An 18,324-nucleotide genomic window follows, 5' to 3' on the forward strand; every position below is an offset into this window, starting at 1 on the left:
GTGAAATGTCTGAGTACCTTGAAACTTAGCATTAGCAGTACTAGAAGTAGTACTAGTAGTAGTAATAATAGTAGTAGTATTAAAATTTTAAAATTTCATACATAATTGAAAATCTAAACCTGACAAAATAAACAAAGTCTTTGAGTGTATTATATAATCTTATCAAGTTTTTTATGTAAACTATTAATATGTAAAGTAACTAACAATTGGCAAATAATGTGCTCTTTCGCTCTGAAATGCAGTGGAGTGGAGGTATAAAGGGGCATTATATGAAAATACTAAAAGTACAAGTACCTCAAGTTTATACTTTTATGTAGTACCTGAGAAAATGTGCTTTGTGACTTTCCTAAATGCCTAAAGCTGGCTCATTTTTGTCGATCGTTGACTGAAAAAAAAAGCAACTCTGAATCAAAAGATTTGCTTGAAAACCTGTTGCACACGCTGCACATTCAATCAAAGCACCAAAAAAAAAAGAGAGGTCACATTCACCTTGTACTCGTTCAAGATAGTAATACCGTTGCTTTAATGGAACAGCCGGGCTGACAGCATGTAAAAGGCCATAATTCAATCACGAGAACTTAAAGCACAGAAAGAAACATTAAATGAACACCAATGACAAATGCACGTTGCATTCTCTGTTTCTCATACAACAAAATTAAAAAAGTAGCATGGGGACCAAGACACATTTCATTTCTCCCATTTTGTGTCTGTACATTAGTAATGTTCCCGAGGTGCTCCCAAGTCTTTCTGTGTCCGTGGATGCAAGGCTGCACTGGTAGGTCCATGCTTAGTAGGCTGTTGAGGATGTGTCGTAGGAAATAACTCTTTAGGGTGAGCCTGGGCCTTTGGCATTGAGGGATGCAGGGTCCACATTCACCAACAATATCCATGTCTGTCCTGACTAAATTGCTCGGACACCATTACCCCGAAAACATTCAAGGCTCGCTTTCCATGCTGATAAACCCATTCTAAATATATAGATATATATATATATTTTATTTTTTTACTCATAGACACCAAGCTGGGGTTTTGTGAACAAAAAAATGGCAGCCACTTGTCTTTTTTGCATTTTTTTTTCTTGATAGCTCTTTTTTGCTTTGTCCTTGGCATTGGGTACCAGACAGTACAAGACATTAATGTAATTGTTACTGAGTTTTAACAATAAGCTGTCTAAAACATATTCAATAACCCCCTTCCCCGTTATTGTCCTGGAATCGAACAATCACCATTTATACAAGTCAGTTCTGAAAATACGATGGCAAGTGACATTTTTCCACCAAGTTTTCATCGTGAAAAACAAAAAAATATATCTCACTCCCCATCTGATTTGTTCAGCTTATCAAATGCAATAACTGGTTTTTGTGTTGTTCTTCTTCTTCGTAGCATCGTACCAACATTCACTGATTTCAATATTGTAGAGGTTTTACAAAGACATAAATATAGTAGGATACAATACAGTAAAAAATACAAAATAAAGTTGATATAGTTTCTTTCTTAAATGATAACTTACCAGAGGCAAACCCAGAAACGGATCTTTGACACTAGGCAAAAAACACTAGAATTACCCCCTGAGGTCAAATGATAAAAGAATAGCCATGTCTCAAACCAGAGCTTAGTCCCAGATCACTCACTACTCTTGTGTTATTCTGAAGTAGTGTTAACTATGTACAGGACTGTATTAGGCAAAATGTGGGTGTCCTGTGTGACACATAGTCGACGTGTACTATTCAAGTGCACTAGTTTGGGTGTTATTACTACACTAGCGAGACAATAAGCTAAGGAAAAACTTGAAGGCACAATTATTCGAGGCTGAACGTGCCTCGACAAACACAACAGTTGTGGTATTCAAAAAAAAAAAAAAAAAAGGGGGGGGGGGACAAAAGGTGAAATCAAAGTTTACAGTTTCAGGTATGGTTTAGGTCTGAGAACGACGAGGCAGTGAATCAAGTTAAGGCCAAATTACTTATCAGAACGCTCCGACAGTAATGATGATGTTAGACCTGACAAATCGCGCAGATTTGCAAAAAAAATGATATCAGTTTCAATACCAGAACTCTTTTCTATATCTTGTCATAGCCTGGCTCGCTACATAGATATTTCTTCTCGCGGTTAAGTCAATTATATTAAACTAGGTATTTTTTTCTTTTTTTGCACTTCTTTCAGAGGTTGTTATTATGCACAATAATGTATAAATGTATGTTACAAGAATATACACGGGCTTCAGTCTATAATATCTCAGTAAGGAGTACATCCAAGCATTCAGGGAACTTTGGCTTTGAAAAGTTAGTCTACATATGCACAAATATGAAACACACGTAGAAAATGCACCATAGAAAAAAAGGACATGGGAAATAAAGGGAAAAAAATAATGACAATGGACTAAATGGCTCATACGCTAATACTTTCACTTACGACCATTTGCTCATGTTCAGCCATTTCCTCTCTCTCTCAAAAAAAAAAAGATTTTCAAGTTTCACCTTTTCATCCCCTCCATCTGTGATCACAGATTTGTTCAGGGTTGAAAAGAAACAAGAAATAATTTTAAAAAAAAGGAACAGAGACTGGGGTTTGGAGGGCTTCGAGGGGGGAAAGTTCAAGTTTGTCATTCCTCATGTGCAAGTCAATATAAAAAAATGCTACAACTCGTACAACTCTCTTGTCAACAAGACAGGTTCAGGGCAGGCCGAGTCCCCCCATAAATTTGCTAAATAAAAAGGGGGGCTCGGAAATTGGCAGGACAGCTTGCTCAATCACGATGCACAGTCTCCACTCCCTGTATTTTTTTTTCTCCTCCGGCTCTTCACCTCCTCCCGTCGATCCTTTCGTGTGAAGGAGGAGCAGCTGTGGGAGTCTGTGTCATTACATCAAGAGCCAAAACAACATCTCCATCCTTTGTCTCTTCTCTGTTATGGCAGAAGAGTCTTCTCCCTCCTCTGCTCTGAAACGTCTTTCCTTCCTTCGGCTTAGGTTAGTTATCCCGTTTGTTTTTTCTCTCCCTCTGTGTGTCCCTCACTCGCTGTCGGTCTCTAGGTCCGAGTCGGACCACTGAACCGGGCTCAGTTTCCCATGGCGCTGGGCGTACTCGATGACTGCGGTGTAGCAGAAGTAGTACTGGTCCCAGGTCTGGATGCTGAAAGCCCTCTGCGTACGCATCCGCCGCACCGTCTGACGGATGTCTACTGTGGCGATGTCCTCCAGCCGGGAGAGGCAGATGTCCAGTGTACAGAACGTGCCTGGTGGGGGAGCAGAGAGAGAATTGTGAAGATGGAAAGGTAACACAAGAAAAAGTTACCCAATTGCGAGCATGTGCACACACACACACATAAACACAGAACAGGTCACAAAGAGTCTTAACAATACAGACAACACCAGAGAAAAATCCAAAACTCTACAACGGGCTAACCGAGTGTGTTGTAGGCTGGGTATCAAACCTAAATGCTTTTTTTGGGTAACCAACCAAATGAACTAAAATTCCTGCCATGCAGCTGTACGCCGCCGTGAACCTGTCAGGTTGCAGTTAGAATCTGCGTCTGTCTACACACATATGTAGCCATGACAGTAGACAGTGCCCCAAAAATGTATGGATGATGCTGCATAAAAAGCTAGAAATGATGAAACACTGATGCTTCACAATCATCCTCCTCCCGGCAGCACATTAGATCTAAGCAGTCAGCACAGTTTCAGTGTTGAAACAAGATTAGTGTCACCAATTCACTATCTGACCAAACGTTGAATAATGGCCAGTAAAGTGTTTTTGCAGAGCATTATCACGCCACAGTGAAGTTGACCTTTGAGATATGACATATTAACATTTTATCTTATTAGACATTTGTGTAAAAGTTTGGCATAACTAGTGCATGAATACAAGAGTTATGCCCAAAAACGTTACCGAGACCTTTGAACAACAAAATCTACTCAGTTCATCCTGGACTCAAAGTGGATGTTTTTTTGTTAAAGGAAGAAAACAGTTTTGTAAGAAATTACTTACATATGTGCATGGAAGGTGTATACATGGGCAGCTGTGTGTCATCTAATGTTGTATGGTGAATCCTCATTCACATGCACATTCATGTCAGATAAAGCCCACTCACATGGTGTTGATTGCCTGTTCATTGTCGTTGGCAATAAAGTTTTTAAAAAAACCCAGTCCTACAAAAGGCGAGTCAACCAATCATAGCAGCGTGTAGTTTCTGGCAGATTTTGGAGGACTTCAGCTTTATCTGACTGCACCGAGCCATATAGTAATTACACAGACTGCACATGCACAAATCAAATATTTAAATATTCGTTCTGAATGTCCAGAGCTTTTTCTAAATCGGCTCAAATGTGGTTGCATCAACGTTTCACAAAACATACATTTGTTTAACCACTTCGGTAATTTGTTCAGTTGAAGCTGAAAGAGAAATGATATGGAGAGTTGAGTGTAGTGTATGTACGAGTTACTGATGACACAATGATGAGCGTCGCTGCCTCGTAAAATAATGATAGTGGTAGATATTTACTCAGGTAATCTAGCTTGTTAGTTATAATCAGAGGCAGCCTTATTTGGGTAACTCCATCAGACTACTATATACTTCTACTTCATTACATGTCAGTGGGAAATATTGTTCTTTCTACTACAATAGATTTATTTGACATTAAATTAGTCACTTTTCGTGGAGATTTAACTCAGCACAGTTATCAGATTTCTGATAACTGTGCAGTCAGATAACCTAAAGTTAACCTGCAGCACTGTAGCTAAAGTGCCGTTCCTGGCTTATATCTAACGTTAGCTAGAAATCATTTAATTTCTTCACTTTTGTCAGTGTGATGCTGCTCCACACTGTGAGGAATAAACTCTTTCTCTACCTCTTCAAGAAAAGACTCTAACTCTTATCACACTTATGAATGGGAATGATGTAGACAGATCATAGACTGTATGTAAAGACACATATAATATTAGAAACAGTCTATGAGACAGATAAACCAAAACATCTGCCAGAGACTACACGCTGCTGTGATTGGTTGATTTTGCTATGAGCATCTGATGACATGCAGTGGGGATCCAACCCCCTTCCCTCCAGACGATCCATTCTAGCATCAACTTATAGTTGCCAGTAAAAGTATATTTGAACTGCACAACGGTGCATGCATTTACCTGTGCGGCCAATGCCGGCACTGCAGTGCACAACCACAGGGGGGCCCCCTGGAGGCCCCGTCCAACTGGAGCCCAGGCTCCGAACTGCAGCCTCCCTCCTCTGAAGTACATGCTCACGGAAGTCCAACATAGCAGAAGCACTTTTGGGTACCCCGAAATCCGGCCAGCTCACATAGAGGTAGTGACACACCTCCCGTTTCTCTCCGGACTAATGACACGTCACAGAGGTTTGGAGAAGAGCAGAGAGAAAGATATCAAGAGTCTTTCTGTTGAAACAGTATGTACAAGCATGCCATGTGTCAAATGACATGAAATGGTGACATTTCTAAAACAAAAAAGAATCCTCTGACAAAAGCAACCGCTCAATCCTGTGTCAGCAATGACATATTCGGTTCTCTTTCATCAAAATGTCTATCACCTCTGAGGCCAATAACGATAACTTTTAAGGTCATTTTATTATCCCAAATTAACAGACCTAGTTAAAAAAAGTACTGTAACGTAATGCACTAATATACTGTCACTTACCTGTGTGTTATAAAGTTCAAGATGGGAGAGTTTGAAGTCCTGAAACACCTGGATGTGTGTGTTCCTGACCAAGAAGTATCCGTGCTGCTCAGTCCTGCCCTCCTCAAGAGGCCAGTATTGACCGCACTTGACTCGCCCTCGCTCCACCACCCTGAGGCACACAGAAGGATACTTTTTTTTAAATCTCATCGTCAGACAATCGAGAATACGTTGGACAAGCCTTTCTGTAAACAAACACCTTTTGTACATCTAACACATAACTGACTTCAAAACTCAGATGTAAAAAGAGTCTCACCTGGTGGTCATGACAATGATAAGTACCATCTGTTCCCACACCATGCGCCAGAAGTCACCAAAAGTTTTTGGCAGAGGACCTAAAAGACACAAAAATCTGTTAGATCATGGTAACACCTGAACTGTACCCTACTGAGGGCTGAGTGGGGTTTTTGGGTATGAATGTGCGCAGCTAGCCAACTGGTAGATTAAATGTTGCTCTCCTTGTTAGTTAGCATTAAATACTAAACAGTTAACGTTATTTCTAAGATAACCACAGGACGACAGAAGTAGTCTGGATCAGTCTAAAGCAGGACTAGCTACTCTAATCATCATTGGCTCTCCCTCTCTCTACTTTAGACACACAGGCACAAACACACACGTGTGCTCTGTGTGTGTGTGTGTGTGTGTGTGTGTGTGTGTCTGCATGACTGGTACATGTCTGAAGCTGTCCGTGGAGATGGAAGTAAGTCCAGGCCTTCACACACAATTTCAACTGGCTGTGTGTCATTAGTTTGTTGTATGGGATATCCTGAGAAACCTTGATGTGTGTGTGTGTGTGTGTGTGTGTGTCACGTGCGTAAGAGAGATGCCACGTGTGTGTGTGTGTGTGTGTGTGTGTGTGTGTGTGTGTGTGTGTTGAATAGAGACAATTTGGGACGTTAAATGCACAGCAGTGTAAATAAATACCTACTATCCGTAAACTTGGATTTATTCAGTTTTTGTTAATGTCCGACGTTTATAATGTATAGTGCAACAGGCCAAATGTTTCAGTGGCATTTCAAATTTGGTAACAGAAAAATGTGATTAACGATTTCAATTGCAGTATTTTTTGTAGGCAAAGTTTAATCATATGGACAGTTTCATGACTATTCTTTTGCCAGAGCAACTGCTTTGGTTACTGTTTACTTCCTGTCCGCTGCTGCATTAACGGACGCTATTTCCAATGTTTTGTTGTCAACTGTCTATAGATTACATTTTGTTCAAGTTTTCTTACTTCTGCACTTGTCAACTTGTCTTAGTCTAAACTCCAGACAGGGAAATTAGTCATTAGAAACACCCCTAATTTGGAGCAGAAAAAGTGTAAATTGCATGAAGGACTACATGACGATCATGAGACATGGGGCCGTAGTTTGTGTCATTTGCTCACCCTGAGTTGCTATGTAGGCGTTGCTCCTCTTGTACCCGTCCATGAAACTGGCATTAATGTAATCTGATGTCTGCAAAACACACAGGAGAAAACGGGTGAGGCTCGCTGGTTGGAGCTAGTATCTGCTGCCTCCTGTAGGAGAACAAAAAACAGTACTACTGACTTTTTTAGGCCAGTTGCTTCGCTGTGATACATGGTTAAAACTGTAGACTGGAGTCACATAAAAATGTTAATATACACATAAAACAATATGAATCCACAGCTGTTTAAGTCAATCTTCCATTAATGAGATTCACTTAGTTGCCAACATTTGTTCTACAGTTATTCCACCTTTTTTTATTTTGTCTGAAGGACTTTTATAACCTGGTTTCGGGTTCATAGTTTTGGCCATTATTAACATCAGTTATGATAACATTGTACTCATTTTACAGAAGTAAGACCAAGGTTGCCAAAAAACAAGCATTTCCTTATTTAGCCACATGAAACCCGCTGTGTATTATACAGTCAAGCATTCCGCTTTCCATCTTATCACACAAATCTGGTAGTTAGAAAAGGGGAAGACATCGCAAAGACCAAACCTAAATGTCAGAGTGCAAATGTTAGTGTTTTTAACGGTTATTGCGATTTCAATTTTCGCATTTTGGTCTACAGCCAATCCTCTGCAATCATCTCAGCACCCTCCACTAAATGCATGCAATATAACATTAGACTATATAAACTTCTTATGTGAAGGTGGCACAGAGGCCTCATGACTGACTACAGAACATTTGTGAATGAAATAAATCATTAATACAAGAGAGAGAAAAAAAGAAAGAGAGAGAGAGAGAGAGAGAGAGAGAGAGAGAGAGAGAGAGAGATGAAATTTAATGAATTTTTCATTACCTCGTCCTCGTCATCACAGAGCTGGCAGAGCCGCACCCGTGACTGGTCCAGGCAGAGAACATCACTGTACCTGTTCTTTATCTGATTGGACAGTTTTCTGTGAAGGCAGAATTGAAAACAACGTGATGTAACCAGGGTTCCTGCAGCTTACAGCAAGGTAGATTTAAGACTTTTTAAGACTTTTTATTATGCCACTCGGAGCTAAGTATAAGACCAATTTTCTGTTAATGTTTACTGTAACATAAAACAATGGCTTTTTTGTCCAGTAAAAACAGTTAGATTATCTACGTCAAATTTTGGAAAAACAACTCTTTTTAGTGTTTTATTATCATATAAGTATTTATGTGGTTAACCAACAGAAGTGGAAAATATGGGGCATTTCTGGCTTGTTTTCTGGGTAATTTTGTGTTACTGAATCTGCATATGAGATTTTACTGCTTGGATTCCAACCATGACAAGTTTAAGAAAAGGAATTTATTAAATTATTTAATAATAAAATGTATCCATAAAATTCTTCTTCAATGTCTGAGAATTTTTAAGACTTTTGACAGATTAATTTAAGTCATTTTAATACAAATTATGGCCTTTTTTGGATTAATGAATTCAGTTCTTTTGAAGACTTGTTAAGGTTCTGCAGGAACCCTATGTAATGTTAAATAGTGGATTGATGTGTGTCTGTCACATCATTTTCCTTCACCTTGGTACAGAGAGACTGAGACAAATGCACACAAGAGGAGAAAAAGAAGCCCAATGGAGAGAATATAAATGTTCATCTCTTACTTGGAGTAGTCAAAGGTGCCCGCTGGAGGCTCCTTCCGGATCTCCTCGTACTCCTGGTAAATCCCCTTCTTCTTCTTTCTCTTCACGTATTCCACCAGATCGTGCACCGTCATGCCTCCCTGCTCTGGCATGTGAACAGAAACCTCCATGCAGCTGTCCTCATCATCAGGACCCCATGATGAAGACAGGGGTGGGGACTGGGAGGAAGGATGGTGAGGGGGGCGGGGCAAAGATTTCTGAGGCAGCGGAGGCACCCCGTCCTCTCCCTCACCATCGTCCTCATCCTCCTCTTTTACATCGTCATTCTGAGAGTCTGTGGCCTTTCCATCCACTGCATCTCCGTCGCCTTTGTGGGAAAGCGGTGTGTCAGGGGGCGTGTCTGACTGGGGAGGGGCTTGGCGGCCACGGCCATTCATGTTAGCGTTGGGGCTCGAGCCGCTCACGGCCACGTTGGCCCCGCTCACTGCTGAGCCGTTCCAGTGTTGGTGGTTACCCTGCAGCCTGTTTGCAGACTGTGGGCTCTGCTGGTACTGTCCTTGGCCTCGAGTCCTGCCATCCCCGACACCGCAGTGATTGTGTGGGTTAGCATTGCTATCGTCATAGCAGTTTGAGTTAGCCACGGCTAGCTCGGAACCTAACTGTGTGTTTATGTGGGTGTGGGACAGTGTAGCGCCTGCGCTTGTGTTGCTGCACTCTAAGCTGTAGGAGCGCAGCAGGCTGCCCACACAGTCGTGTGTGTCGTGTTCTTGTGTGTCACCCTGAACAGTGTTTGTGTGTGTGTTAACACAGGACTGGATCCAAGCCACGTGGCTATACTGGGACGTCCCACCCAGGTGTTCGGGGAGGGAGGAGACTGGGATGTGACTGGCCAACTCATGAGCTTTCACTGTGCACACCTGGGGACGGAGAAGAAAGAAAACAGAATTTAAGTGACAGATGACAATCAAGCATCTTAAACACTGTGATGTAACACTAGGGATACACCAATTTATCAACTGCTTATCTGCAAATACTCGCTGTGTTTACTACCATTGGAGAATAAGATGACATTAACAGATGACAGTGCCGGATGTTTTTCTGTTGGGTCACGTCAATTCTAGGAAAGACTTAAATGCAAGGTTTCCCATGTTCCCAGGGACAATAGAAAACATTTTTGGGATGGACAGAGATCTTACCCAGGACGATTTTAGGATGACAGGATACAGTAAACTCACTCTTGGCGTGTCAGGGAACGCACCTTCTTCTTACATTATAATGCTACATTGTGTACAACAAATCCGTGTTGAAATAGTCAGAGCCAGACAGGATTATTAGGAGAGCCAGATTATGTTAGCAGCCAGAGGCTGAAACTAATCAGGCGGCACTTTGTGGTCAGTTGATTAGTCATTATGCTCGTGTCCTACCAAATTTTAATTGGTCTGACAATTGCTGTTGTTAGTGTTTAATAAGGACATGTTTGCAGCGGTATGTTTTTTTCAGCTAAAATTCACCAACTGTTGTTGTTCAGCACTTGTACATGTTGAGTTATGTAACGTTTGGCCTTTGTGATTGTGTCCCGCCCCTCCTCCACCGTGATTGGATGGCTTGGTAAAAAAAGTGACAGTGAGGAGTGCAGTGTTTTACATCAAGTCGGATTGGACATTTTTCACTTCTCATGTTTCACAATAACAGAAGACATTTGTTAGATTTACCATTGTGGATTTAGTCTCCAAAAAGACACTACAATTCGATGTATATGAAAGGGATATGATCACACTGGAGCCCTTGCTGGAACTGCATGACGGCTAAAATTAGCCTCTGGGTTAAATAAAGTCAATCTCATGCATCCAGCTTTACAGAGATATTAATGTTAATGGGAAGAGAGTGAAAGAAGGCTTCAGTAAGGTTGATTAATAAATTTGTATGGTGGAATCAGTGCTCATTCAAAGGTAGTGTAATGAAGGGCTGAATGACTTTAAAATTGTTTGGTTTTTTTTATAATGAAGATTTCATTTTTTCCCTGCTACAAAAGTGCGAATAAATAACAACAAAATAAACAGCAATCACAAAAAACCCATCTGTATCAGCCAAGAATTTTACAATTCTGATAGAGAACAACTGAAAACAGACATACATACCCGTTCTCTCAGCTTTTCGCGCACAAATAAGCGGAGGACCGCGAAAGGTGCTCGAAACCAAAGAGGCGACGACACGATGAAGACACATTTTAGTCGAGCCGGAAACGCCCCCTGGGAAATACACACATCAGATAGACAAATGATGAGAAAGGTTTTCAATTTTAGAGAGACAGTGTTGACTCCGAAAACTTGAAGGCAGGCAGATAAAAGAGCAATGGATGATGTTCCCGTGTATTTACCTTGAGCAAATTGAGGATCTTGACACAGAGCTCATAGTCAAAGTTGCCATAGCTGGAGTTGGTCATGTCGTAGATAAATATGAGTCCGTCTCTTTGAGTTTGTGGACTACAGAGAAATGTGCAAGATTTTCAAATTAAAAAGCAGAAGAGGTTCAAAAGAAGCTCGTCATAAGAAATATTTGTTATTTTATAAAATATACCAGACAGAAACTTAGAAATAAGGCAATACTCAAGTTGTACATATAACTATTAGGGTATAAAGCATAAGGGCATCACTTCTCTATGGCTTTGTCCAGCTGATAGATGATGGCCTGCAGCACAGCTTTGTGGGTAGTGACATCTGGCCGATGGAGACGAGCAGTGAAGAGTGCTAGAGCGGCACCCTTTGCATCACGACCGGGCTGAAGGAACATTAACGGGTTATCATACACATCAATGCTAACTCATTCTTGGCCATCTGTCAAAAGAGGCCACCATATATCCCAATTATGAACAGACACATTTTCATCTTTTACTCCATCTCCGTTCATATGGAGAAACAAAAGCAGGCGCGCATGACCAGACTGAAATACACACAAAACTCTTCTAAAATGACCAGCATGTGCACCATTTCCTGTCTATCCTGAAGTGTTGCTCACAATTACTTCACACTCACCAGGACTGTGAATTTGCCACTCAGCAGCTCAGAGCGGAGGGGCTCCTCGTCAGGGTTGATATTGATGATGCCCTCTTTGATTCTTGTGTTCTAATTTTGATAGATGATGACAGAGACAAGAGAGAAGGGGAAAGTCATTCGCTTGCAGCTTAAGAGTATGCAAACAGAAAAAATAATTTATGTGAAATTTCAAGTGGCGGACAACACTTTTATTTTTGTTGAGAATTGTGCTTTCAATGTTCATGTTATTTGTGCCCACAATATAGCATAACTACAAAGTGCTGCCTTAAAAAAATGCAGCACCTCTCTTGACACAGTTTTAAGAACAAGGTCATGTTTGTTGCTGGCATTTTTTATTGTTTTTCATTCAACCTCTTGCGCACCTCAGTGGTCTGACTTTCTCACACTCACAGCACACTGCTATTCACTTTTAAATGACAACCTTGTTACTCAGAACGGAATTACAACTTGTTGTACCGGGACATGGTTAGAATTTGCAAGCATGTTTTCTGTGCTGGTGGGGAGCTGTCGACATATCATAAAGGGCCATCGGTCAGATATCCACATTTTTACATTGTTTCTCATTCCTTACAATTACTTGTCTGGCCCCCAGGATGAAGAATGGGTTTAAGTGCATTCACACCAAATCTGGGGTTGCGGCAAAAATACCACTCCTCTCACTTATTTTTATGTGGATAGTGCATCGAGGCTGCTTTGGTGTGGTCATAAGGTGGGCTGGAGAAATAAAAAAAGCAACTAGCGGAGCTGTGGTGAAAAGTTGAAAAAGAATAACCTTTCTGGACACATACAACCCGACGTCACGCTGCAGTGGACCATCATGGATCTGATGATCTGATGACGATCTGATGATCACACCAGAATCATATGTATAGACAGATTGTGTGTACTGTCCTTAAAGCACTTCCTTAGTGTGTGTGTGCGCACAGATGTGTTTTTTGTGGCAAGAAAAAGACTACAGTAGTGAAAGAGAAACCGAATTCTACAGATCCATGCAGTTAATCTCTGCAATGCTAGATTTGGTGTAAATTCAGCCTAAAACCTGTCATTGGCCACCTAAATCAGATGGAAACATGCTTACTGCATGTTACCGTAACGCCAAAATTCACCTGTCTAGAGATGTAACAATATTAAATTTTCATATCACGATTATCGTGACCAAAATTTTCACGATAATCCCCAATGTTGCGAATAACCTCCAGAGATTTTATCACATTTGGCACTCAGCTGGTGTTAATTTGGGACGCCGTCGACAGTTTTTACTGTTATTTCAAAACAAGGCGATCACGCATGGTTACCATGATAATTAAAATGTTAAATATGTTACTAACCCTCAGGGAATTTCACCGCGGTTATCGTAATAACTGGAAACCGTTACATCCCTACACCTGTCCAACAACACAATCTCCCTCCAACACAATTTTGCAAGGCTGCTGTTGCTGAATCCTGGGATTTGCACCGCCCAAGATGACTGTGATTGGTTTAAAGAAATATAAACAACCTCAAGCATTTTTTCCCCATGAACTGAACTGTGATTGGCTCTGCCAGACCTTTCTTCAGCACTGGCACAGCACGGGATAGGTCTGGTTACTTCATTTACAAACAAGCAAAGTTTGTAATCATTGGAACACATCACGTTTCTCCTGCAGACATCACCAAATAAGCCTCAGTGCTTTTCTTTCACAATTCAAATCACAACATTAAGAAAGAGTCAGGTCAGATCCTTTATCCATGATTAAGTCATGTGGTGTCCTGCATTAGTAGAAAGAGTAAAAAATTATCTCATTTTGTCACCAATCAAAGCACTGCTGTACCTTGTATGCTTGGAAGAGGTCGATGGCTCTGGAGACGTCAAACTTGCGGGCCATAAGAAACTTTACAGCTGTTGGTTGGGACACGAGCCCAGCGCTGTGAGGCTGCTCCCTGCTACGCACCTCACCCAGGAACTCCTCCACAGCCTGTGACAAACACGAGAGAGGAGATGGAGGAAAAGGAGTGAGGTTGTTGGTGTGTGAGGTGAGATTAAAGCAGGAAAAAAAACCTTTTGAAGAAGGGGAATACCCAGAGGAGGAGAAACTTTTGATGTAAAAAAAATACATCAAAAGCTTGGAATTCAGTAAGTAGAGCAGTAGTAAAAAAAAAAAATTTAAAAAAAAAAGGAGAGAAGATGACAACTGAAATGACAAAGAGAATGTATAAGTCTGTCAGCCCACATAGCTTTGTAGCTCCTTCCCTGCCAAAGTTACAAAAATGTGTGATACAGATGGCAGCAGCAGGCTGTGCCCCTGGAAGATGCCGAGGATGAGAGCACTCGAATGCCAAGAGACAACAGTCAGCTCGTTGTCACTCAAGTGAGCTGCATCTGTCATCCAAAAATGTAACCAGCACAAGGAGAGTCTATGAATGGGTGCATCAGATTAACTGGTGAAATATGTACAAAACTCACATCTACCCTCTCTTGGGACAAAAAAGAAGAAAGCAGACGTCAAGTGAAATACTGATCCAAATACAGGGTTTCTCTATGATGGCAGAAAAAGATGCACTCAGACCCTGATGCATCAAGTCTCATGCTCAATTTTGTTATGGTAAAAATATAGACACACTCATTAAATACATGGCATTGCAGTGTGAAATTAACAGCACCCTTGTTTTCTTTTGAAAATGTGTTGGAGATGTTTTACCTTCCCATTACCAATTCTGATACCTGAATTTGAATACTGGCTGGACCCAATACCACTGCTTTAACAAAAGAACAGCTATACACTATTAGCTTTGTACGTGAATGAGAAATGAATGCTACGATTGTTGCATTGCAAAGCTCAGCTCAGGTTAAAACCTAAGTAACACATGAATGAATACAAAGAATGAATGCCATAGATCTCTATTTTCTCCAGTGTAAAATATTGCCAAATTCCTGGCATTTTGCTAACGGCTATGTTCCACTATTTCCCAGAAATCTAAAAAAAAAAAAAAAAAAAAAACGTTGCCAGTGGGATCAACTTGCTGTGGAGGATGCTGTTTTAGATCAGGGAACAAGAACTGATTTCTGGGAATTTTTTGTTTTATCTGGGTGTGACACATCTTCACGGTGTATTCATAAATTATGTGGTATTCGATTGGTGCATCATGTACTTGCCCAGAGTTTCCCACAGACTCATTTATTTGTGGCCGCCCACCATGATTAAAACATCTGCCCACAAACACACACACACACACACACACACACACACACACACACACACAGGTATGTTTATATCTGTTAGGTTTGTTCGGTTATTGACTGCACCATGGAGCACATCTGGGCACAGACAGAGCAGCAGAATGCCAAGGACAGTGGAACCTAACCATTAAATGTGCTGCTGGGTCTAATAGTCTGCAGTCTAACAACAAATAGGGTCGCTGATACCTGGTCCAGCATTTTACGCAGTCTAACTAGCAATAGTTAGAAGCTGGTTATTTATCAACCACAATGGGAAAATATATATTTTCTTTTATGATGTCAGGAAAGGGGGCACATCAATGGTTTTTAACACTATGGGAAACTATAACATACATGTTTAGAATCATTTCATCAGGACAATAATGAGTCTTCACAAAAATAATGTATATTTGGTCATTTATCCAGTCACAATACCTGGACTGAAAAAGACTTGGGCAGTCTGAGCACAATGTTGCGATTGTACATATATTGAAGTTACAATAACATCTTCCTCTCTAAAATTTGGATATGTTGGTGGGTCTATGAACACAGAGCAGGCCTAACACTATAAGGTTTTCTTTTTCCTCAGCAGCAACCTGAGGAGTTTGAGTCACTGGGTGGATAACTGATCTGTAGATCTGGTCAGAACTGATCAGATCAGATTGATGGATGAGAAGAGCTACTACAGAATGGCGAGCAAATACAAACTTTTAGACCCAGTCAAATGAATGGTTAAGTTTCACTAGCACTGAACCTGCCTTTCTACTTCTAGATCTGTGCCCAGAGTACTCTCTGTGCCCCGACAGTGTGGTGTAGTGCATAACTGAATGGTATGAGCAGTGCTCATAATGAACAATCCAGCTCTAAAATTAGAAATCGATACATGGCAGCAGATGATTTAACTGTGGCAGGCTACCACAAAAAAATGAGTATGTGGGAAACCCTGAAATTTCATCAGTATGTACAATCTAGTGCTCTTGACACTACTCAAGTTAGCATTTAGTTACTGGTAGTTTATTGTATCATCATTCAACAGTTGATTTATTTAAATGTGTAACTTGAAGGTATGTTCCTTCCATTGTGTTGCTGCATCACATTTTCTTTTCCTAAATCAATCCTGGTGTTGCCAAAACATGCTTGTATACGGGCAACAGTAAACTGGGATAAACCTGTCTGATTTGGGGCACAAGTCAGAGAAGGTACCTCTAAATCACACCGTTTGGATACACTGTATGCTACCGCCAGTATCTGAACAGCATCACCAGGATGGTCGCTAGCCTTGGTGAGGCTAATCCAAGGAAGGGCAACAAGTCGTTGATTTCAGCAGCGAGCTAAAACGAAGATTTTAAATTGTATGTGTCCTCGGGGCAGTTAATCTATTGGCGTTACTAAGCCTGGATGAGTGATGTTGGAAACCAAGAAACACATCGGCATATCTGGGGAGCAGTACAAGCATGCCCTGCTCACAGATCAATTAACATTAGGAATGGCTGAAAACGATAAAATCAAGTAGCTATGGTATGAAAGGTATGAAATGAAGCGGTCATTGGAATTGCTGCGTGACATCTTGTGTTTGCTATCAGAGCCAGGCCCACCCCTTTTACTAGAAAGAGATGGCAATAACAATGCTAAGAACTGGAAGATCACTTCTGTGAATTCGCGACCGTAAATCTGATAGGCAGGACATTGCGAGCTAGCGGGCTCATAGCAAACACTCGCGTTGTGCGATGAGAGTGATGATATTGGTCTGTCTTAATCTATGTCATGATATATTATGATAACCAACACTTTAAGCAAGTATCATTTGGTCCTTTTTAAACTTCACACTTGGTGCAATGTGATTTTCAACACATAGCGAGATGGCTGTCGAGGAAATTCCCTGCAAGTCAACAATAGCTATTAGCATTAGCCAGTGGCTAGGTTACATGTGGCAGCTGGATTGCTAACGGTCACGTTTAACACACTAAAAGCCACATGTATGGGGCAAGCTACAGGGAACTAAGTGTCGTGTGTTAACATTAAGGGTATGAACCTTTTAATGTGGCCCATGTAAAGCTGGGTTACCAGAGGGGCGAGTATACTGGATACACAGCCGGTTAAGTGGTCCCCACTACTACTACTGGCAAACGCCATCATGCTAACACACATGCTAACTGCTGTCAGTCACACCGGAGTCAGTCGGCTCCGGAGAAAGCGAACGGGCCAGGGCTATTTACTACAACACACCGTTTCTAAGGACAATCACCCGGACAAAATATATTTAAATACCCGCCGGCTAGAGAAGAAGCAGAAAATGACATGCGTTCACGCTGGACATGAAGGGGGGGTGAGGAAAAAAATCCGTAAAGACACCCTTACCAGCTGCTCCTGAGTTGTCAGGGCTTCCGCCATCTTGAAGCCTCCGCAACGTCGCAGCGGGCGCGCCCACCAGCCGCTAGCTCACGCCCTACACCCCGAGACCGGAGCGAAGCCCCGCCCACATGCATTCACTCATCAATGTACACTGATGATTCATAAACGGCGTTTACTCATGTTACCATTCACATTTATTCCAAAAACGGTATATATTTTAAATTTCCCTGCTTACACGAATACACTCGAATTATCATCGCATATTACCACTAAAAGTTCAAAATCTTTACAGCTTCTGACAATTCATAACTTTATTTCTCGATGTCAGGGACTGTTCTTGACTTGACAGAGGAGGGGGCGGCTGATGTGCGTGACAACATTTGTTTGTTTGTTTTCCATATCACCACCCTCACCACAAGCCACAAATATTTTTCCTTAAGTCTCCCTGAGTGGCTTGGGGAAACGCATGACCTTCCCTTCACCTAGTAATGCAACAAAGTAATACTTTATTACAGTACTTAAGCTTTTTTTTTCCCTTTTTTTGAGATTGTCTGTACTATACTTCCTCCTGCTACCTCATACTACCTCATCCACCACTTCCTTCACCATACCATATTTCGTAGTTTCTGGCCATGAAAAATGGTGTGATTTTGAAGATTTTAAAGAAAACATTCTTTACACTTGCTTATTTGAGGGTATTTAAAATACATACGAAATACAACCATTTAAAATTGCATGTCCCTCCCATAAGCCTAATTTCAAATAACACAATTCCATCCCCAGTGCTTAGTCATTTGTGGTGCCTTTCCCGTTGCAACCCCCCCCCCCCCCCCCCACCCCCTCTTCCACAACACACACAATAAACAGTCCCCCAGCCATTACATTTTTCCCCCCATGGTTAATTTGTAAACTGTGGCATATTTTTCCATACATTTTACGATTTCGATTTTGGAAGATTATAATCTTAATACTATTTTTATTTTTTAATTTATTGTAT

General features: G+C 41.2%; 1 protein-coding gene across 1 annotated transcript; it reads right to left on the reverse strand.

The window, feature by feature from the left end:
* Positions 1-495: 495 nt before the first annotated feature.
* Positions 496-17,394, reverse strand: ptpn9b (protein tyrosine phosphatase non-receptor type 9b). Its single transcript, XM_042485448.1, has 13 exons — positions 17,334-17,394; positions 13,591-13,734; positions 11,759-11,848; positions 11,380-11,504; positions 11,104-11,209; positions 10,865-10,975; positions 8,748-9,643; positions 7,968-8,064; positions 7,086-7,155; positions 5,958-6,036; positions 5,663-5,813; positions 5,138-5,345; positions 496-3,233 (listed from the first exon to the last, which is right to left on the reverse strand). The coding sequence occupies exons 1-13, from the start codon at positions 17,364-17,366 to the stop codon at positions 3,010-3,012; spliced, it is 2,334 nt and encodes a 777-aa protein (XP_042341382.1). The 5' UTR covers positions 17,367-17,394; the 3' UTR covers positions 496-3,009.
* Between the last annotated feature and the right edge of the window lie 930 nt (positions 17,395-18,324).

The sequence above is a fragment of the Plectropomus leopardus genome, chromosome 4 (genome assembly GCF_008729295.1).
Source record: "Plectropomus leopardus isolate mb chromosome 4, YSFRI_Pleo_2.0, whole genome shotgun sequence".
NCBI classification, from domain to species: Eukaryota; Metazoa; Chordata; class Actinopteri; order Perciformes; family Serranidae; genus Plectropomus; species Plectropomus leopardus.

Bases quoted from the DNA above. Each gene is read 5' to 3' on its own strand.
- ptpn9b (XM_042485448.1), bottom strand. From the start codon at position 17,366: ATGGCGGAAGCCCTGACAACTCAGGAGCAGCTG. The intron at 13,735-17,333 runs GTAAGGGTGTCT...TGTTTGTCACAG, and splicing joins TGACAACTCAGGAGCAGCTG to GCTGTGGAGGAGTTCCTGGG. The intron at 5,346-5,662 runs GTAAGTGACAGT...ACGTGTCATTAG, and splicing joins TTGAACTTTATAACACACAG to TCCGGAGAGAAACGGGAGGT.